Consider the following 15554-nt stretch of genomic DNA (forward strand, 5'->3'; position numbering starts at 1 on the left):
AGGAGGAAGGGGCTGCCCAGCTCCCTGACCCCGATGTGCCAACAGCTTCAGCAGCTACGTCTACTCTGCACAATGCAGGAGCTTTCTAGAAGTGTTTACAAACGGTGTCCTCAAGTTCCCTTCGAGAAAATTATGTCAAACACTTAATGGATTTCATACGTCTTTATGGCACTGAGTAAGAATACAGAGGTTCCCAACCCCATTTGATCTTCAATTACATCTAAAGTAATGGCTGGTGTTTAAAAGGTGTCCTGTGACTTCTCCATGTTCACTGTATTGGCTCATCAGCTTCAGTAACTTACCTACAGCAGGAAATTTAGCAAACACTCTCAAATTCAAAAGGCATCACAAATTGTAACACATTTGAAGCGTTTTCTCCCAGAGCTCAGAGCAGTTGGATCCACCTGCCACACTACAGGCTTGAACAGCACTGCGTGCACTCCTCCACCACCCCAAATCACGATAGTTGATAAACAGGAGAGTCCAGTAGCTCCACCTGCAACTCGAACTGTCTGCTTGGAAAGACCACCGTTTGCAAAGGACTTGTAGGAGCCGCAGGAGGTGAACGCAGCTGCTGCTGTGGTGCATCAGCAGACTGCAGCCAAAAGCCGGATGATGGGACAGGCATAGATAAAAGCTTGGCCACGCGCTCCTATGTGCCTGCATTACAAACAGGAAAGAGCAGCTCGAGCCAAAGACAGCTGCTGAAAAGTGAAAGGCAGAGACGGGGGAATATGGGCACTATTTGCTGACCCAAGACGAGCTTCCAATAAAGATTTTGGAACCTGAAGGAAAGGTGGAAATCTGGAATCAGCCAAAGAAAAGAAAAAAATCCTGCTTAAGTTCCTAGAACCAGAAACAATAAGCAAAAAAGGTCCACAAGAAACTGCCAGCACAACTGCTGTGACCACTGCATGCCACCTGCGTGACCCAGGTTGCTAAAGGTGGCCCAACAAGCCTAGCAAGCCTCCAGAGTGATCCAGAAGCTAACCTGCTTTACTCCTTCCAAACCAAGCAGGAGAGGCCTGCGATGTCACTGGGTGAGCTGGGGATGGCCTGCACAAAGCAAAAGCTTCGTCCTTTGGTAGCTGCCCGAGCCTCAGAACCATCTCAGGAGCTAGAAGCTGTGTCCGTTTCTCTAACCATGGCCAAGTAACTCCATTTTACTCTGCCAGCACTGGCTTCCCCACCCTGACGCTCATGGGCAGACGCTCCAACGTCAACCTGTGGTGGAGAGAGCGCTCCTCCACTTGTCCTCCTGCGGGCCATGTGGCATAAGCATTCAAAAGCTTTTGGGAAGGCCGAAAAAGCAGGCCTTTGCTCCATGAACTTCAAGGGGTACCTGAGTTACATGCTCAAGTGCCTGGTCCAACACTACAAACACACTGGAGACTTGAACTGCTTCTGGCAGCCACAGGAGATACAACAGGATCCTGTCGAGCTGGCGGCAGAGCTTATCTTATCCTCGGAGTATGGAAGCAGCAGATTTAATTAGCTGCACGAAGCCTCAGAGCAAGGCGAAGCTCACCAGCCGAGGAATCAGCCTGGGAGAGGAGGGGAACACCTGGAATAGCCTTGAAAAGAGCGGTTTATAGAGCAAGAACCCAATTTTGGGGAATACCCATCACATTTGGGCATACGTGGATAGCTGTGCTACTGCACATTCATCCCCAGGCAACCACCATCCAGCAAGAAAGAATTTGGGACTGGCGTACGTAGCCCTTGCCACCACCGATAAAGCTAGATCCAGCAACTGGCCCAGACTGAATCCTGGCTGTCAGACACACTTGTGCGTGTTCACATGGACTTTACAACAAAGGGCAATCATGAAGCAGTTTAATGTAGGACACAAACTTCTTACAGGATTGACGACAGGGAAACACAACTAGTCGACACAGAGCTTGTTGAAACTAGTCCAGTTATCATGGTTGACGAACAGATCATATTCTGGACTACTTAAAAGGAATTCTAGCCCTTTCCTAAGGGACCATATGGATCAGCCATCAGGACTTTGACTCCACGCCTATGGTTTGTTTTTTGTTTCACTGCCTACATGCAGGTAAAACAGTCATACACTATTTTAGGCTATTAAATATTTAATTCCACAGTGAGACAGAAGAAACTGACAGATGGTCACTGCACAGAGAGCCTCTGCCTCTTTTTGGGGGGGAATAAAGAAGTTAAAGGAATAATCACAACATCTTTATTTCTAATAGGAACCATATAAATCCAAGCACTGTGCCAGAGAACAGGGCCGAGAGGAGAAAGAGAGGCTCCTTACAAGCAGCTGTTAAGCAACAGCCACCTTTGCATCCCCGTGAGCGAACCATGCCGTGAAAGTGCCTTGCCAAGCAGTCCATTGGGTGGTCCACAGATGTTCCCGCAAGCTGGCATCACTGTGTCTCACCTATGCACCCGAGCACTCCCCGCGCTCCTGCTGCATCTTCTCTCCCAACACAGGAAAGAAGATCTAGAGGCAGGGTGGAGCACGTGAGCTGGCAATTCAGGCAAGGAGTTTTTTGGTTTTGCTTTCAAAAACTTAACTTCTATAATGGCAGATAAGCAAACGACCCTCCACTTGAGGGGGCAAAGTGGAAAGTTTTTGGAGAACTGTTACTTTCTCCCACTATAGGGAGCATTGAAACGTCAAAGCTGGCACCTATTCCTGCAGAACTGCATCAGGAATGTCCATCAGCTGGTTGATCCTTAACCAAGACTATCTTGGTTTGCTCATTAAAGAGCTATTAAATTGTGTTTTAATAAGAGTTACATTCATACAGTTCAGTTCCCTTTATCAAAATTCTCACTACTCTGGTGTATCTTAATCTAGTGTGAAATATGTCTTAAGGTCCACGAGAAAAACAAATCCAACCTTCTACTAAGCTAATCCAGGCTGACCAGTGATCTTTGGCTGAGTCTAATGGCAGATAAAGAGGCTGGTGCCAATGGGAAGTAACAGATGCAAATTCAGTGCCTTGTCAGAAAAATCTTTAAACATAGGTGCCAACAGAGCATCTGGCACTGGAAGCTAGTGTAGCTGCAGAGGGAAGAAACAGCACAGTTGTGCGATAGCTGCCGTTTCCACGATGTGGAAACATCTAAAACGGAAGTTCATCCCAGGAATCGACTTTTGACAGAGCCCTCAATTACTGGGCTGTATGCAATGCTACTCAACTACATCAAGGAAAAGGCAAAACTAGACCAAATAGCTTGAAAACAGACCAATTCCACTAGTTTTTGACTATGGCAACAAGGGAAGCAAGTAACCAATACACATCCTTCAGATATTCAAGTCCAGAATTCTTCTAAAATGTAGGCAAACACCCCAAAACAGGTATTACACGCAGTATAAGGAAAGAGATACAGCAGTATCAGACTCCAGTCAGCATTATAAAGCTAGTTGTAAAGCTCTCCCCAAAAGTATCATATCTGCTACCAGTGTTGTCAAGGACTCCATGCCTTCTTAGCAAGATTACATGGACTCCCACAATAAGCAATAAACACAAATGGCTTTCAGTAAGATCCGGAGTTAGGCAGTATATTGAGGTTGTGCTTCTATTTTGTCCGTATCTAACAAATCACGATCCAGCTTTTCAGTAGTCTTAACATTTACTGTTCCTTGGAAAGGCTGACTGCCACAAAACACTTCCTTCCAGGCTTGACTGCATGAGCATGTTTGCCCCAACTTCACACACTGACAACGACATCCTACAAGAAGGTTCCCCTTTGATTCACAGAAAGCCGGTCCCTTCCAAACAGCATGTTCCTCTGATTAAATACAATTAATATACTTTTAAAATGTTTACTCTGAACATCCAGGGGAAAGAAAAATCACCATCAACATTCTTCTCACTAATATATATATATTTACAAACGCTGCACGTAAAAGCAGCTGATGACAATTTTGACTTCTCATAGAGATACAGCTCACCGAGACCATCTGGTTATACAGTCAGCTGAAGGAAGCAGTTGCACTAACTAGAGGACTACTATATTACTTTTTAGGTTAGCAGTGGGAGATTCACAGTCAGCCACATTAGCTGGCAAGATTAATTGGCTGATTTATTGCACAGTATGTGACATGCAACACTACTGCTGTTTGTAACTGAGTCATGCACACCATGGCTCTGGACACATTCACTCTTAGCTTGGTGAGTCTACGATAATTTAAAGTAACCAGACCTGCTTATGGGAAATTAGAGGCAGTCTGTTTCAACAGTTGAAGTTTTCAAAGTGAAGACCATTAAAATGTAAGGGCAGCCTGGCATTAACCACACAGCTGAGAACGGTCTCAACTATTTCTCTGGAGTGGGAGGATATTTAGCCCCGATCTGTTCTTGCAGCCAGCCAGCCTTTCCCCAGTTCTCAACTTAATGTCTGCACGGCACGCTGAGACTCCCTGGCCCTGGCAGTCTGACTCCACCAAAATTTATTTTGTTAAGCTTCCAAGTTTCGCAGAGAGACAAGAGATACGGCTCCCATTCTCCACCCTAGCTTCTGGCCTCTTTCCAGGCTTCTTAGCAAAACTGTAGCTCGAGAGCTTCTAATGGAAATAAACAGATTTTCAGAGCTGGGTTTGCGATGCCAGTAGGACCATATAGGTTTAGAGATGAAAGTCATGTCCTTCATAAAGCCTCCAACAGCCTCTTGACAAATACTGGCAAAGAGCTAGAGATGACAGTCAATCTCGAACAGAATGAGAGATGCTGAAGGCAAGACCTTCATGTCCGACGGCAGCACATTCAAAAACACTTCCATTGCCATGCACAAGTTCTAATAGGGCAGAAATGCAACGTGTGCGCAAATAAGTGTTGTAGGAAGAGGAATTAAAATTCATTAGGAACAGCAGAAAACCCATAAAGGAAAATATTTAATCTAAACCAAAATGAAGCCAAGCTTCTAATACTCAATCAGTTTAAAAATTCCTCAATAACATCTTTAAAGAGTGGTAGAGAGCCAACGGGTGTAGAAAAAGCTGACTGGGATGACACATTCTCTAGGGTATCCCAGAGACAGCAGGCATCAGCAAAACTCAAATAGGGAATGAAGAGCAGAATTCAAGCATCTCATTCACTCTGTGAACTTGCATCCCTTTTATTTATTACAAAGGCTTCAGTAGGAATGCTACAAGTCTCAAACACAGGCAACTGGAATTAAATGAAGACATTAACCTGTAAGAAATCGTGTGGGCAGTGGATAATCAGCAGGATGCTAACCCCAGAATGGAAAGCACGTAGAAAAGAGCACCTTATTTCAGTGGCCTAATGCTGCTATGCGTTAAAGAAAGCTTAGGATCCAGTCATATATGCATGTGACTTGTGCCAGCATAGCACAGGACTGCAGCAGCAAAGCTAAATGGGAAAAATATCACATCAGGGCTGACCAGCAGCCACCCAACAAGAACAGCAGGACTCACACGCTGAGGGCGATCAGAGAGGCAACAAGGGCAGCAAATGCAATAGTGAAAAACATCAGTTACCCCACAACTGGGTTAGTATCACACTACAAGTTAAGGCACGCGCTTCATACTTTAAACTCCGTAAGCGACTGCTCCTTGCAGCAACTGGCTGAGGCACCCATAGAGACAAGAACCCTTGACTGACTTCTGCGATATACCACAAGACCTGCTTCACAAAAAAACAAACCAAAAACTGTGAAAAAAAGTCCCTTGTTTACAGTCATGACAACTTACTTGGAGATCCCACATTCCATGTTTTACATCCTATAAGGAGCAAAAAAGTCAAAAACTGTGCAATAGCATCCAGTCTCCAGGGGATATGCTGCGTGAAATTAAGGCAAATGGCTAGAGAAATTGATGGGAACGAGCGAAAAGTAAAAATGCGGGATGACTGTATGAGTACCACAAATTATGAGCTCAGAGCAGATATACCGCCAAATATTGCCAAAATACTAATTTGAGCAGAATGAAAAATATGAGAGCACAGCCTCTGCAAGTGGAAGTTGGATCCACTCAAGGAAAAAAACAAATAAACAAAAAATTCAGGAAAAGTGTAAAAGAAAAATTACAGTAAAGTAGGAAACTTGCCAAAAAACAAGGTCAAAATATTATCAAGGCACAGAAGGAGCGGAGGAAAGATCTTCACTTCTGAGATGCTGCTTCATGCAGTGTCTAGTCAGGGCTGTGGAAGTCACTGTCACAGGGCACATGCTAACAGTCTATATAGGTTTAAAAAACAACCATAAATTCATGGAAGAAAAATCCAGACACAAGCACAAACTCAAGCCCTACATTAGAGAAATCAGAGAACTCACCAGGGCAAAAACCAAGTAATCACCATAGGCTTATCCTGTTATATTCTTCCCTCATTTCCTATGGACTACTGTCACACGGAGGATACTGCATAGATTAGCTTTTAGACAAGCTTATGGCTTAGCAAATAGCAGTGAAAACTTGGCATTTTAGTATTTCATTACAAAGGCCCTATGCTTCTTACACAAGTTCCTGTGTTTTAAGGCTTCAAATCACCTTTTTGAAGTCTGTCATGCTATACACAAATAGCTTTCAGTCCATTAAAGGTTCCCGTGTTTTAAGAGCACATTTATGTAGGTATTTCACATGTCATTCAATCCTCACCAACACAATAACCAGTTTACTGAAGAGAGTTCCCAGGTCCGCATAACTTTCAATACCATTAAGGTGTTATGCTGACGAAATCTCTTCCAAAAGCTCCTATGGGACTACAAGAATTTGCCCAAATCAGTAAGCTCAAGTCAAAATTACACAACAAGCATGACAGCATCATTTGCTTTAATAAAATCACATACTTTCTATAAACTGAAGGTAGGTTTACTTACCTGCACTTCCAAGTTGTTTATAAAATCTGTACTCTAAATGAAGCTGCGGTGCACGTGATTTTATTGGTTCCTAAAGCAGAAAAAAAAAAGTTGGTTAAAATCAGTTTACTTGAAGTTTTATGATCACACAATGTTTGAAGTTTCAAGATGAGCCAGTCTAGATGAAGAGTCCAGCCACAGAACCGACCATTAGATGATATTTCAATAAGTAGAGGACAAAAAGCAAAAAAAAAAAATTGCTCTATGTACTCTGGAGGAGCTTTTCTGGCATGTGCCAGAGGAGAAATAACTTCCTCGTTCAAAAACAACGCTCGCTCTTGAAAGGGAAATTCAAGCATTGTTCAGCAAAGCTCCTGATCCTTGAACCACAACAGTACGTTTGCAGGAGGAAAGCCAAGGCCGCAAAAGATTAAGTCACACATTCACAGTTTGTGGCCTTTTCTTGCCCAGAGTATTTTTGGTGGTCACTAGCATGTATTTTCAAAAGATGTTGAGTCAAACATCATTGTTTTTAAGTCAGGCCACGGTTGCAAAAATATATAGTTTTGTTTGCAGTAAGCACTACAAAGCAGCTAGATATTTGACAAGCCTTCCCTTTCAGTAACAGGTGTCAGTCAAACATTTCAAAGCACATAAGACTACTCTATTTTTATAGATAGAATAAAAACGGATGAGCTATGTCTATCGTGCACCCACAACATTTCCCGATTGTCAGTCATCTGCAACAAAACTTAATGCCTGCAGTCTATAATGGCATTAACACGCAAGATTACAAAGCTTCTGAAAGTACACAGTTAACATGGAGAGGATTAAGAGACTTGAGTAATTATGTTTTCAATAACACCGTGCACTTGGGAAGACAGTAATGCTGATTCAGCTATTGCCCTTACATCTTTTAATGGAAGTTAATACTCGCCTCAAATTTGTCCCTGGATATTACCTATTTTTCTTGCATTTCAGAAAAGAAGTGCCCCATGCTCAAAACTTCATTAAAAGACTCATATCGTGGCAACAAAGTTAACCCAATCAGTGTCCGAATTTCAAAAACGTGCTAAAGAGCCTTCTATTTGGAAGCTAAGTCTCCATCCACTAGAAGTTTGCCTCTAAAGAAGCCACCTGAGATTAGCAAAAATCACTTGGTGTTCCACATCTGCTCCAATAAGTGACAGCAAGAGCATCCAAAGGAGGTGCAACACAGGCAAGAGTTTGAGCTGCCATCTCCAGCATGCTGGAATAACAGTTCTGTCCACACCAAGGCTGTTGCTGATCCATCTGCCTTTGTCCATATTGCAAGACTAATGTCCGCAGTTGGCATGAATTCTGCATAAAAGACTTCCTTTTAAGTCAGAAAAAAGATAATGTACAGGAATTCAGGCAATACAACTTCCAGTCAAACTGTTCATCACCAGCTCGAGTCATTTTCCTTGCTGGAAAATGGAGGAAAAGAAAAAAAACCCACCCACCACACTCTGGTTGCTTCTGAGCTTTCTGATGCTTAAAAGGTTTGAAGTCAAACATGGCTAATCCTTTAGAAAACAAGTGGTGAAAAGCACTCCAACTGTACTGAGGATAAATAAAAAGCAACGCAATATCCAGTTTGCTAACCAAGTCGCACATTTAAATTAATATAGATGTCAATGCTGGTTTGAGCAAGAGTCTTCAGATGCCTCCCCCGGAAAGGGATTTAGAGCAACAGGAACTCAAGTCTATTCAGTGACTTCAAGCTGGTAGGAGGATTACTGTACCAGGACATGAAGTTGCTTGTGAGAAAGTAGGGGACAGTAAGCCATGCCCAAGCAGGTCTCCTTCTGCACCAGGAGGTGCTGGAGAAATGAGCTTGAGCTCTGGACGCGTGCCAGAGTTGTGGCAGCATCCGGGAAGATGATACCAGAACAGATGGCTGTCCTGTAAGCAAAGGGCTTAGGGATGCTGGCAGATGTTGCCTTTGTATCAAAAATAACTGAATTACTACTGCCTAATGGACAAAAACTACAGCTCAAACCAACGGACACTGGGATCATCATCCTTCCGAGAGGGCACGCAGGAGGTGCGTGGTACAGCTTGGTAATGCAGCTCCCGCGCTCAGATTACAGCTTGATTTCATACAGGGAAAAAATCCTTACTATATGCAATGCAGCATTAAAAACCCTCAGAAGATTAAGGTGGTAAATATGACCACTGTGTTTCAGAAGACAGATTCCCTCAGGAAGCAGATGCCCTTAACCAAATAATCCTCAGCAGAAAGGAGGAAGAGGAGCTACAAGCTACACAAGGCAGAGGCCAGCCAGTACTTTGCACTGCCAGAGCAAGATGCAACACAACTGCAGAAATCCCTCATCCCCAAAGACAAACCAAGAGAGATTAGCAGTGAATTTTGCAGCCTTTTCTGAGCAACTCTTTGGCATCTATCGCAGAAGTCTTAATTCTCTCATTTTCCCTACATTCAGCTTTAACGTAATGACGGGAGGCAAATAGCTGAGACAGCAGGGTTGCAGTTGCAGAAGATGATCTCAAACAGTTCAGAGGATTTGGTGCAGAGTTTTGACTCGGTCTAACGATGCAGATAAAATGGCAAGTGTTGCCTTCAGGTACATTGAATGCAGCTACTTTACTGCTAACCTGTAGATGATTCAAAGGGTAAAACAAGTCTTTCGAAACGTAGTGAGTTGTTATAATGAAAGCTAAAAACAAGATTTAATGAGGTCTCCCCCAAGGAGAAAGGCAGGACTATTTACAAGTGTTCTTGGTCTCAAGTTTTCCTGGCTTTTTTTTTTCCCCCGCAAAGAGACTAGATTATTTGATTTAACCAGTCTGTGTAAACACTAATTTAATAACAACATTTGAGAAGCTGGATCACAATTTTTTTGCTCAAGCCTCAAAATGGCATATAGGAAATAAGCACTCAGCAAATTAGTTCATTAATTGCATCCTCCTCCTATCCGGAGCTGAAGGGCTGCCTCAAAGAACAGAGGTTTTAGCTCTTGAAGGAAACACTTTGTCCTCTCAAGTTTGCTGCACAGTTTTGATGAAGAGTAATTTCCTGCACAGTATTTCTATGCAGAGAAGTGGGCAATCCTTGGCACTTGGCAGCATGCCATTCTTTAACCCAGAGGAAAATACAGTGGGTCTTACACTCCTGCATAAGAAGTGTTTGCTTCCCCCATGATCACAGTTAAGGACCCACATAAAAGGAATAAGTGCTTGCAGCTGAAAAGGCAGAATATGGTCTCCCAGGGAATACGGTCTAAGATTAGGAGACAAAATCTTTGCTAGTACTCCCTCGCTAACCTTCTCAAAAATCCACTGCAACGGAGCAGGTGTGCAAACGGAAAAGCTACATGGATGGCCACGGAGCAGCAACTCCAGTCCTTCACATCCAAAGGATCAGAGATTTTAAAGTATGAATCATAATAGTGCAAACAAAATTGGAGTGTGTTGAAGTGTAACTGCTCTAGCATACAGTCACTCAGTATTTTGAAAAACTAAAGAACGCTATGAAGAAAAAAGAACAGGTAAGATTCAGGTGACAATAAAGCTAACGCCATTCAGCTCGAGCTGTGCAGCTATCGAAAGGGTTCAGGTTACCGGGAGGTGCTGGGACAGCATTGTGTTGAGAAACAAGAACTCACTGAACAAACAGATCTGCCTTTTTGGTGCACTATTACTTCCTTACTCCTTCCAATGCTATAATTCCGTGGGATTATCTGTGAAAGCCAAAGCAAATTAGGAGTGTTATTGGCTCAGTAAAACACCTAGTAGTATGCATACAGCACGTTTTCTGTTGTCAAATCTGCCCCAAGAGCAAGCTACTTGACAAGCATCACTCCTCCTTTCTGATGCAGATCCATAGCCCAGCAAGGGTATAAACTCCACTGCAGGCATTTAATTTTTAGGGAAGATCTTCTGACATTTGCCAGTGGGAGGCTTCAAAATGAATCCCTCCTGCAAAGTACTAATTATTTTTCATCTACTACGCATCGCATAAGGAGAACGTTAGATATGGAAGATCTGTGGCACTTCAACATGAATCAGAATTAAATACGCCAAGTCCATCTTGATCTTCTCTAATCTGAATGATTCCTGTCATTTTGCCAGACAGCATTAGATGGAAAAACAGGCATGTTTGCGGCTAGTACCAAATTAGTGCAACAACTTTTATTTAAAATTCTAGCTTTTGGAGCTGGGATAAAAGAGCATACTGATGAGTAAAGAGCACTGGGTATTTTCAGTCAAACACTTCAAATTTCAAAACCCCAACAGACTAATGAAAGTCTTAATTAACGGATAGAAAAGTTAAGGCATAAAAACAAACTACTGGGCTACGGTTTTCTAAGGCTGGTAGAGCTCAGGATTAAACAGTTTCCCCATCCCTTCGACTCAAACTTCAAACAGCACTGTTGACCACTGTGCCTTCATACCCGGAAGCAACCATCAAAAAACCAGTTTTATCTGATCCATTTGCTGCACTGCAGAAATACGAAAGTAGCCATCACGTGCTTGGGGAGAGCTACATCGCCTGCAGAGTAGAAAATAAACTGATAACTGGGTACTGGAGGCTTGTATGACAGGATGGGAAGACAGCTGTGCACTCAACTGCTTGCACAATTTCTGGTGTCTGCTACTGGAAGGGCCAGAGTTTTTATGCCACTCCTGTAACACTGTTCAGCCAGTCTGATTCATTGTCACCATCTCCTAACACAGGATAAAAGGGCTACAACATCTTCAGGATAATTTTCTCCTCTATCCTTAGATATCCAAATCAGCTAGATAAAGACTGTCCTTTGCTGGGTTGCCTCTTGTTTTGGTTGTTGCATCCGCAGCTTCTCAGCATTATACCAGAGTAAGTTGTGCTGTTCCCCGAAAGCACCTTCTAACTGCAGAAACGCCCCTATTTCCTGCCTCTCAACTCAGAAAACATGGAGCAGCAAGCTGCACAGTGCCGTGCTCCTAACCAAACGCCTTGCCAACAGTCCACCTAGAGAACGGTTAAGGGTCTGGAGAATGGATGGAGTCCTGAACAGAAATACTCGACCCCAGGGACTTGGAAGCTGTGGCAAACCTGCAATCAGTGCTGTTCACTGGGACCTAGCACGCCGTCTTGGAAAAGGGACAAGGCACATAGAGGTGTAAGACAGCTAAGGACCATTTATGCACGAAGAATGGTGAGTGTGTTGTTTTTAGAGTATTCAAGAATTTATTCTGCGCTTCAATAAGTTATTCTAGCTGAGGTGAGAGCAGCCTTAAGCACAAAGTGAGAGAAAGCTGCTTTTTGTACTTAACACTAGGAACTCTGCCAAGTCATTTAAGAGCACATGAAGCTTCTACTTACCAGTTTGATCGCTACATATTCATTGGTGTAGAGATTTTTGCCTGTGAAGGAAAAAGAAATATCTTTTAGTTCTGCATTCAGCACTTCCAATTTGAGAGACAACGCTGAAGAGCTTCACTGATCATCACTGAAGGCAACGAGCTGTCCATCTTCTCTGAATTAGACACTGAAGTTCATGCCTCTAACCAAGTGCAAGTCTCAAAATAATAAGCTGGAGCAGTTCACCAGGCTAGGCAAACACTATTTTCCATTCAGCATAAGGTACCCATGGATACCTTACACAGCACTTACGCTCAGTACAAGTATTTGAGAAGGTTTCCCAGACACTCAGTGTTTTATTATCCATGATATGCCAGAAAAGTTTGGGGAACAAGAAATGAAGAGTCAGACTAGTATTTCTTTTCAGAAGTGTCTTGATTCTGCTGGACACTGGACAGTTATATCTGACAATCTATAGAGAATTTCACTAGCTTAACCGTGTAACATATCAAAGGGACTATTGCAGGTAGACATATGAAAATAACCTTTGTATCAACACAGAGCTTTATTTTTTCCTCCATGAACAGTGTACATGAAAGGCCTTCTCAGCTGATCAGTCAATCCTCAATCTAATAAGGCCAACAACTGCTGGCTGCAATACAGTACCAATGAACTTCACAGCCGTTCCCAGGATGTTAACAAATACACTACATAAATAGAAGAACAAAATCCATTCTTGGGACCCCCAAACACGCAGCACAGCAGTACTCCACTCCCCCTTTCTCCCAGCAAGCACCGTGGCTTGTAGCATGCAGGAGTACCCATGCTATTGCAGACTAAAGGTTTGTTAGTCTAGTACTAGCTCCAGCAGCACCTAGGATGACTATAAACAGGCAAGCACATAGCCGTACCTCCACACCACCAGTTACCAGTAAACCGTAGCTGAGGGACATCAAGCCAGAGCTAACACACTTGCATTCAACAGCTGTAGGTGAATTTTTACTCCATGAATTTGGCTGGTGTTTGCACCAAGCCTTTGGCATCCTTAATGAACTGTGGCAGAGACCCACAGCTGTGTGTGTCAAGGAGCATCTCTTTTTGCACGTTCTGAAACTGCCAATTATTGTATCATTCAATATCCTCTCGTTCCTCTACTAGGAAATTCGAGCAATCACTCCCTGTTCACCTTCTCCATGCTGCTTGTGATTGACAAGCACTCCTGGAAGGAAGATCCCTAGGGAAGGATGCTTAGACAGTCCTCATACAGCATCTGTCTTGTACCTCCGACATCTCTGCTGCCTTCCTCTGTACCTGGAAGGAGCGTGGCCACCACTGCACAAAGCTCCCTGTGCGTTTATACACATGCCTACCATTCCCAGTACTGCTTGCTCGCTTTACTGTTACTGTGCAATGAAGTCATGCTTTCATGGAACAACTTAGTAGACCTCCAAAATTCAGTAGCAACCTACACAGGAAGTTCAGCAGTGCTGGTTTGTAGCACCAGTTTTGCCTGGATCTGTCAGGCCTTTGCTTCCCAATGCCTGCAGTAAGTATTGAGGCTCAGAAGACTGGATTAGCTACTGAGCAAGTCCATCGCAAGGAGTGGCACACTTCAAATCAGCTAGAAGTTTGGGAAACTTAGCACATCTATGTAGGCAACGTTAAAAAACATGCCTGGTCCTCCCCTCATGTACATGTATTCTTTGCATGCAGCAACAGCACTGGAAGACTCAATAGAATTAAAGACCTAAAGATGACTGTTGGTGTTCTCCCATGCTCTTAAAATCCAAAATACTTACCAGGGGAATTTCTTATTCCCACCCCCTCCCCTTTTAAAATTTAATTATTTTAAACAGCTTGGTATTTTCTTCAACTAACTTCTTTTGATACCTTCTCTACTGCATCATTCAGTTTAGTTCTGGCCTCCAGATTTCAAATAGGACATTCCTGATATAGGTCCTACACTGAGCAGATGGCTTTAATATTCATCAGGAGGTCAAGAATTTTACCAGAAGATGGACACCTCAACCTGTTGATGCCTCAACAGTAACTGGCAATGCTGTTTAGCACAGGACAGGCAACTTAGGGTGAGGTTAAATGGCCTAAGAAATGTTTTATGCAATCAGACATGTAAGCCGAGTTTCACGGCGTTAACCCCTGTAACACATTTGTTCTTCAAAGGGACCCTGCTGTTTCTTAGCTCTTTCATTAAAAGCTAGTATGTGTAGGCTGGAAATGAAGGGTAGGAACCAGGTTTTGCAGTCACATCAGGAACACCCAGATGGTGGCTTCAAAACAGACAGACTGGAAGAGTGCGAAGGCCAAACTCAGCAGAAAGGCAGGTGGCAAGGATAAACTGCTTCCCCATTTGAGACAGATAAGGACTCCAGCCTGATACCATCCGAGGGCAGCGGGGGAGAACATGCAAGGACATTAAGAGAAGGCAGCCTAAATACACTTGAATTATCTGCTCCATATTAGCTCCCAGAAAATGAGTCGTATCAGCCGCTCCAGATGCGGCTTGCCCACCGACACTTCCTCCTCCCTCCCCCTTCAAATGGGATTAAACTGATATCAAGATGCTCAGTTTGAGGATACTGCATCCGACTGAGGGAAGCTCCAGCCCAAATATACGAGAAAATTATGTGCTCTAAGCAGCAAAAGACCTGAGGCAACATGGGAATACTGTCCCCCTACAGATCCCATGCATGTCACGCCCGGCATCGCAACCCTGGAGCCACATCACTTCAAGGTAGTTTTAGCACTCAGCGTGAAGGGGTGTAACGACGGTCAAGGGGCGATGACCCACAGACCTTATATTACCACTCATGCTCTCCCGCCTAAATGGGATAATGATACTGCAAAAATACTGTTAGGGCCCTCCATGTATGTCCAGCCATTATTCGCCCTATTATACTCCAGTTATGAAGACCAAGAATAAGCAGAAGCCAGTTCTGATGATGAAATTCCTCAATTAAAAAAAGGCATTGGTAAAACACTGATAAACTAGCTCCAGATATAAGTCTGGCAAAAAAGCACATGAACTGACCAACTTGCCCTCCAATTCAGCCCCTTCCAAGCAAGGAAATAGGGAGGAGAGTCTGAACATCTAAATGGGTCCAGTTTTTGAACTCCAAACCATTCCTACAGCTACAAGGGAAGACGTTTGCTTTGCCAATTATCTTCTGCAGCTGATGAGAGCAAAAGCAAAGGTCCTTGAAACCTTCGTAGTGGCTCACTCCAGCCTGAGATCATGATCTACCCCTCAGTTTTGCTACCACGCTGCTGCCCGAGGTGTAACGATTCCTCCCTTCTCCTTACACAGGGCAGCACAGATATTAGAAGACAAGCGTAAAGGCAGCACCACTTGCAGGACGGCATTAAGCTGCATGGTAAAAATAAGCTGCGAGTAGAAGCTGCACCTTATCTC

At 43.6% G+C, this 15554-nt stretch overlaps 1 protein-coding gene across 2 annotated transcripts in view; it reads right to left on the reverse strand.

Moving 5' to 3' along the window:
* The window catches only part of CSNK1G1 (casein kinase 1 gamma 1), a 121177-nt gene that overhangs the window by 52819 nt on the left and 52804 nt on the right, over positions 1 to 15554 (reverse strand). For both annotated transcript variants that reach the window (XM_064517674.1, XM_064517675.1), the window contains exons 4-5: positions 12146 to 12186; positions 6817 to 6886 (exon numbers count right to left, since the gene is read on the reverse strand). In XM_064517674.1, the coding sequence (XP_064373744.1) occupies positions 6817 to 6886; positions 12146 to 12186 (111 nt within the window). The remainder of the gene's footprint in view (positions 1 to 6816; positions 6887 to 12145; positions 12187 to 15554) is intronic.

This window comes from Dromaius novaehollandiae, chromosome 10 (genome assembly GCF_036370855.1).
Source record: "Dromaius novaehollandiae isolate bDroNov1 chromosome 10, bDroNov1.hap1, whole genome shotgun sequence".
NCBI lineage: Eukaryota > Metazoa > Chordata > Aves > Casuariiformes > Dromaiidae > Dromaius > Dromaius novaehollandiae.